This window comes from Oncorhynchus clarkii, chromosome 17 (genome assembly GCF_045791955.1).
Source record: "Oncorhynchus clarkii lewisi isolate Uvic-CL-2024 chromosome 17, UVic_Ocla_1.0, whole genome shotgun sequence".
NCBI lineage: Eukaryota > Metazoa > Chordata > Actinopteri > Salmoniformes > Salmonidae > Oncorhynchus > Oncorhynchus clarkii.
Window position 1 is genome coordinate 5167101 of NC_092163.1, and position 7500 is coordinate 5174600.

Below are 7500 nucleotides of genomic sequence, written 5' to 3' on the forward strand. Positions count from 1 at the left end.
GACCTCATCCTTACTATACTGTAGACCTACAGACTTCATCCTTACCATACTGTAGACCTACAGACCTCATCCTTACTATACTGTAGACCTCATCCTTACTGTAGACCTAAAGACTTCATCCTTACTATACTGTAGACCTAAAGACCTCATCCTTACTATACTGGAGACCTACAGACCTCATCCTTACTATACTGTAGACCTACAGACCTCATCCTTACTATAATGTAGACCTAAAGACCTCATCCTTACTATACTGTAGACCTACAGACCTCATCCTTACTATACTGTAGACCTAAAGGCTTTGTGGTTGTTGCTCCAGTTCTCATTAAAACATGAACCCTGACCTCAACTCCAACCTGTCTCCACTTGCTGCTAACAAACTATGTTATGGTAATGATACATATGTTGACGTTACATTAACATCACATTAAACGTGTTAACATGTTTATCAGATTAGAAGACGTTAGGTATGCTTCTGTCTGTCTGCCAATATAACACCTTTCAACATGTAGTCTGTGACCTGCGGGTGTTACATGTTGGTTACACCTGTTCTAACCACACACACACACACACACACACACACACACACACACACACACACACACACACACACACACACACACACACACACACACACACACACACACACACACACACACACACACCTAGCAGAACAACTTCAATGCCTGAAGGCCTCACAGCCTGGTCTGATACCTGAATGTTTACTGCATCTATAAAGCTGTTGTTTCCTGGTGGAAGGAAGCCCTGCCAGCTCCCTCAGTTAGCTACAGCCTCACAGCCTGGTCTGATACCTGAATGTTTACTGGACAGACAACACTAATGACAATCTATCTCTCTTCAGTATCTCTTCTTCCAACTTTTTTGGTTGATTGACAGTTGTCCCTCTCTCCTCTTTCCCCTGTTTCCCCTATCCCCTCTCTCCTTTTTCTCCCCTTCTCTTTCCTCCCTCCCCCTCTCTGGCCTGTTTCCCCCTCTTCCCCCCTCTCTGGCCTGTCTCCCCCTCTTCCCCCCTCTCTGGCCTGTCTCCCCCTTTCTGGCCTGTCTCCCCCTCTCTGGCCTGTCTCCCCTTCTTCAGGGAATCCGAGGAGTGGATGGAATCCAAGGTTCTAAGGGAAACTTGGTGAGTGTGACGACTGAGACGTTCTAGAACCCCAACTGTTCATTCTAGAACCCTGTGTTTACATCAACTGGAAGAGTGGTGTCTATGATGTAATTTCCTCTGTCTACAGGGACCTCCGGGGGAGATGGGAGCATCCGGGCAGCAAGGAAACCCTGGGTTGCAGGTACACACACACACACACATACAAACACACACACTAGTGATGCGCTGGTTGACTTGTAACCGACAGTCCCCAGCGGTTATGTCCCCCGTGGGTTAGAAAACAATTCATATCTATAGGCTACAGTGAAGGTTTTTCTGTCATCATTTTCTATCTGTTTTTAGTGCCGGAGCCTCAGCCTAAGCTATAGCTAATAACTATATAATAATATAATAACTGTAATGGCCCAGATACACACCACTGACACAGAAAGGACCACGACAGACTTGAATTCAATAAGAGCAAAGCTGTGAAGTGGATAGTTGAAAATAAATATAACGGAGGACCAGAACAGTAGTGTAATGTTTGGGAACGACTTGGTGAAGTGGTTATAAGAGGACGACGGCACGTCAAGGGAGCTGTACTGTTCAGATGGGTTCAATGGAACAGGAGCCTGACTGACATCTGGATACCGACTGTAGGTCTGTAACCTCTCACATAGTCTATAACCTCTCACATAGTCTATAACCTCTCACATAGTCTATAACCTCTCACATAGTCTATGACCTCTCACATAGTCTATAACCTCTCACATAGTCTATAACCTCTCACATAGTCTATAACCTCTCACATAGTCTATAACCTCTCACATAGTCTAATATCATATTAACTGTAGGTCTGTAACCTCTCACATAGTCTATAGCCTCTCACATAGTCTATAACCTCTCACATAGTCTAATATCATATTAACTGTAGGTCTGTAACCTCTCACATAGTCTATAACCTCTCACATAGTCTATAACCTCTCACATAGTCTAATATCATATTAACTGTAGGTCTGTAACCTCTCACATAGTCTATAACCTCTCACATAGTCTATAACCTCTCACATAGTCTATAACCTCTCACATAGTCTAATATCATATTAACTGTAGGTCTGTAACCTCTCACATAGTCTATAACCTCTCACATAGTCTATAACCTCTCACATAGTCTAATATCATATTAACTGTAGGTCTGTGACCTCTCACATAGTCTATAACCTCTCACATAGTCTATAACCTCTCACATAGTCTATATCCTCTCACATAGTCTCTAACTTCTCACATAGTCTATAACCTCTCACATAGTCTAATATCATATTAACTGTAGGTATGTAACCTCTCACATAGTCTATTACCTCTCACATAGTCTATAACCTCTCACATAGTCTAATATCATATTAACTGTAGGTCTAAAACCTCTCACATAGTCTATTACCTCTCACATAGTCTATAACCTCTCACATAGTCTATAACCTCTCACATAGTCTATGACCTCTCACATAGTCTAGAACCTCTCACATAGTCTATAACCTCTCACATAGTCTATAACCTCTCACATAGTCTATAACCTCTCACATAGTCTAATATCATATTAACTGTAGGTCTGTAACCTCTCACATAGTCTATAACCTCTCACATAGTCTATAACCTCTCACATAATCTAATATCATATTAACTGTAGGTCTGTAACCTCTCACATAGTCTATAACCTCTCACATAGTCTATAACCTCTCACATAGTCTAATATCATATTAACTGTAGGTCTGTAACCTCTCACATAGTCTATAACCTCTCACATAGTCTATAACCTCTCACATAGTCTATAACCTCTCACATAGTCTATAACCTCTCACATAGTCTAATATCATATTAACTGTAGGTCTGTAACCTCTCACATAGTCTATAACCTCTCACATAGTCTATAACCTCTCACATAGTCTATAACCTCTCACATAGTCTAATATCATATTAACTGTAGGTCTGTGACCTCTCACATAGTCTATAACCTCTCACATAGTCTATAACCTCTCACATAGTCTATATCCTCTCACATAGTCTCTAACTTCTCACATAGTCTATAACCTCTCACATAGTCTAATATCATATTAACTGTAGGTATGTAACCTCTCACATAGTCTATTACCTCTCACATAGTCTATAACCTCTCACATAGTCTAATATCATATTAACTGTAGGTCTAAAACCTCTCACATAGTCTATTACCTCTCACATAGTCTATAACCTCTCACATAGTCTATAACCTCTCACATAGTCTATTACCTCTCACATAGTCTATAACCTCTCACATAGTCTATAACCTCTCACATAGTCTATAACCTCTCACATAGTCTATATCCTCTCACATAGTCTAATATCATATTAACTGTAGGTCTATAACCTCTCACATAGTCTATAACCTCTCACATAGTCTATAACCTCTCACATAGTCTAATATCATATTAACTGTAGGTCTATAACCTCTCAAATAGTCTATAACCTCTCACATAGTCTATAACCTCTCACATAGTCTAATATCATATTATCTGTAGGTCTAAAACCTCTCACATAGTCTATTACCTCTCACATAGTCTATAACCTCTCACATAGTCTATAACCTCTCACATAGTCTATAGCCTCTCACATAGTCTATAACCTCTCACATAGTCTATAACCTCGCACATAGTCTATAACCTCTCAAATAGTCCATAATCTCTCACATAGTCTAATATCATATTAACTGTAGGTCTGTAACCTCTCACATGGTCTATAACCTCTCATACAGTCTATAGCCTCTCACATAGTCTAATATCATATTAACTGTAGGTCTGTAATCTCTCACATAGTCTATAACCTATTACATAGTCTATAACCTCTCACATAGTCTATAAGCTCTCACATAGTCTATAACCTCTCACATAGTCTAATACATGAACTCCTACGGAATGAAGCATTTCTTGCAGTAAAATTAAACACCAAATGTACATTTTGACTTGGAAACAGGAGTGGAGAAATATTATTTATTTCGGCATCTTGAGAGAGTGAATGAGCGGTTAGGGACCGTCTGTAAAGGTGTTGTCTTTATCAGTGTCATAAAACCACATAAAATATGCATCCAAGCCAAACTACAATTTTATCAAAAACATGTCGGGTCTTTTTAAAACAACTTTTAACTTTCTTAAATACCGTTTCAGTTGGAATTTTTTCCCGTTTTGTTTAAAAGTTTTCACATTTTCTCCCCGGTCCCTAAATGTCTTTGCTGCGCGAGAGAAGCAGAGATGAAATAGGAAAGAGATAACAAACTTTACCTATGTCAACTAGATTGAAGCATTCATTCACTTGATTTATGACGTTATTCTGGCGAGCAAGGGTTTTTTTAGTCATCTAGGGCAGCCACACCCTTCTCATTAACCTGCGGTGAGTTATTCACAATTTTCGATTAACAAATAAGGTTTTATATGTAAGATGGTTAAATAAAGAGCAAAATGATTGATTATTATTATTTGTATTATTGTCTATTATTATTTGTGCCCTGGTCCTATAAGAGCTCTTCGTCACTTCCCACGAGCCGGGTTGTGATGACAACTCTCACTCATTCTTATGTTTAATAAATGTATCACGTAGTGTGTGTTTGGCAGGCTTTACAATGATGGCAAAAACAACAACATTTGAGAGTGCGCTGACCCTGGTGCTAGAGGGGGTACATCTGGAGGTTTTAGTGTTTGAAGGGGTACAGGACTATATAGTTTTAGAGGGGGTACATCTGGAGGTTTTAATGTTTGAAGGGGTACAGGACTATATAGTTTTAGAGGGGGTACATCTGGAGGTTGAATGTTTGAAGGGGTACAGGACTATATAGATTTAGAGGGGGTACAGCTGGAGGTTTGAATGTTTGAAGGGGTACAGGACTATATAGATTTAGAGGGGGTACAGCTGGAGGTTTGAATGTTTGAAGGGGTACAGGACTATATAGTTTTAGAGGGGGTACAGCTGGAGGTTTGAATGTTTGAAGGGGTACAGGACTATATAGTTTTAGAGGGGGTACATCTGGAGGTTTGAATGTTTGAAGGGGTACAGGACTATATAGTTTTAGAGGGGGTACATCTGGAGGTTTGAATGTTTGAAGGGGTACAGGACTATATAGTTTTAGAGGGGGTACATCTGGAGGTTTGAATGTTTGAAGGGGTACAGGACTATATAGATTTAGAGGGGGTACAGCTGGAGGTTTGAATGTTTGAAGGGGTACGGGACTATATAGTTTTAGAGGGGGTACAGCTGGAGGTTTGAATGTTTGAAGGGGTACGGGACTATATAGTTTTAGAGGGGGTACAGCTGGAGGTTTGAATGTTTGAAGGGGTACGGGACTATATAGTTTTAGAGGGGGTACAGCTGGAGGTTTGAATGTTTGAAGGGGTACAGGACTATATAGATTTAGAGGGGGTACAGCTGGAGGTTTGAATGTTTGAAGGGGTACAGGACTATATAGATTTAGAGGGGGTACATCTGGAGGTTTGAATGTTTGAAGGGGTACAGGACTATATAGTTTTAGAGGGGGTACATCTGGAGGTTTGAATGTTTGAAGGGGTACAGGACTATATAGATTTAGAGGGGGTACAGCTGGAGGTTTGAATGTTTGAAGGGGTACGGGACTATATAGTTTTAGAGGGGGTACAGCTGGAGGTTTGAATGTTTGAAGGGGTACGGGACTATATAGTTTTAGAGGGGGTACAGCTGGAGGTTTGAATGTTTGAAGGGGTACGGGACTATATAGTTTTAGAGGGGGTACAGCTGGAGGTTTGAATGTTTGAAGGGGTACGGGACTATATAGATTTAGAGGGGGTACAGCTGGAGGTTTGAATGTTTGAAGGGGTACAGGACTATATAGATTTAGAGGGGGTACAGCTGGAGGTTTGAATGTTTGAAGGGGTACAGGACTACATAAAGTTTGGGAACCACTGGTCTAGGACAACAAGTAATGGCAGAAGAGAAGCTGCATGTATCTAAGTATAGACCCAAGTTGACTTACAAAGAGCCTTCCAGAATGTCGTAAATGATAAGCAGAAACAGAGGTCTGTCTAAAAAGGTCTGTCAACATCGTTTGACACCATCTCTGACTGTACAGTGCATTTTCTATATTAGCAGGTTAGGGTCAGGTTAGGGTCAGGTTAGGGTCAGGTTAGGGTCAGGTTAGGGCCAGGTTAGGGTCAGGTTAGGGTCAGGTTAGGGTTAGGTTAGGGTCAGGTTAGGGTCAGGTTAGGGTCAGGTTAGGGTCAGGTTAGGGTTAGGTTAGGGTCAGGTTAGGGTTAGGTTAGGGTCAGGTTAGGGTCAGGTTAGGGTCAGGTTAGGGTCAGGTTAGGGTTAGGTTAGGGCCAGGTTAGGGCCAGGTTAGGGTCAGGTTAGGGTCAGGTTAGGGTCAGGTTCGTCACATGTAGTCAGGCTTTGGCCAATGGGTAATTAGCGGGCGGGTGAACAAACAGCATCTGACCTTCATTATCACACACACCGACACACTCTTAACTCCCTCTCTCTGTCTGTCTCTAACAGGGGTTTCCTGGTTCTCAGGGCCTGGTAGGCTTGCCAGGACTTAAGGTAGGACTGCCCTAAATATGTTGTCAACATATACTGTATATTAAACATGTCAAAGTTAAGGTAGGCCTGTCCTACCATATTCAACATGTTAAAGTTAAGGTAGGACTGTCCTACCATATTCAACATGTTAAAGTTAAGGTAGGACTGTCCTACCATATTCAACATGTTAAAGTTAAGGTAGGACTGTCCTACCATATTCAACATGTCAAAGTCAAGGGGTAGGTTGTGAACATGCCAACACAGACTGTATGAGATACTGTATGTCAACATACAGTTGAAGTCAGAAGTTTACATACACTTAGGTTGGAGTCATTAAAACTTGTTTTTCAATCACTCCACAAATTTCTTGTTAATTAACAAACTATAGTTTTTGCAAGTTGGTTAGGACATCTACTTTGTGCATGACACAAGTCATTTTTCCAACAATTGTTTATAGACAGATTATTTCACTTATAATTCACTGTATCACAATTCCAGTGGGTCAGAAGTTTACATACATTAAGTTGACTGTGCCTTTAAACAGCTTGGAATATTCTAGAAAATTATGTCATGGCTTTAGAAGCTTCTGATAGGCTAATTGACATCATTTGAGTCAATTGGAGGTGTACCTGTGGATATATTTCAAGGCCTACATTCAAACTCAGTGCCTCTTTGCTTGGCATCATGGGAAAATCAAAAGAAGTCATCCAAGACCTCAGAAAAGAAATGTAGACCTCCGCATGTCTGGTTCATCCTTGGGAGCAATTTCCAAACACCTGAATGTACCACGTTCATCTGTACAAACAATAGTACGCAAATATAAACACCAT

The 7500-nt window shown here is 40.7% G+C and overlaps 1 protein-coding gene across 1 annotated transcript in view; it reads left to right on the forward strand.

The window, feature by feature from the left end:
• The window catches only part of LOC139370154 (collagen alpha-1(XI) chain-like), an 84268-nt gene that overhangs the window by 46499 nt on the left and 30269 nt on the right, over window positions 1-7500 (forward strand). Inside the window, exons 21-23 of the mRNA XM_071109480.1 lie at window positions 1097-1141; window positions 1251-1304; window positions 6647-6691. Of these exons, the coding sequence (XP_070965581.1) occupies window positions 1097-1141; window positions 1251-1304; window positions 6647-6691 (144 nt within the window). The remainder of the gene's footprint in view (window positions 1-1096; window positions 1142-1250; window positions 1305-6646; window positions 6692-7500) is intronic.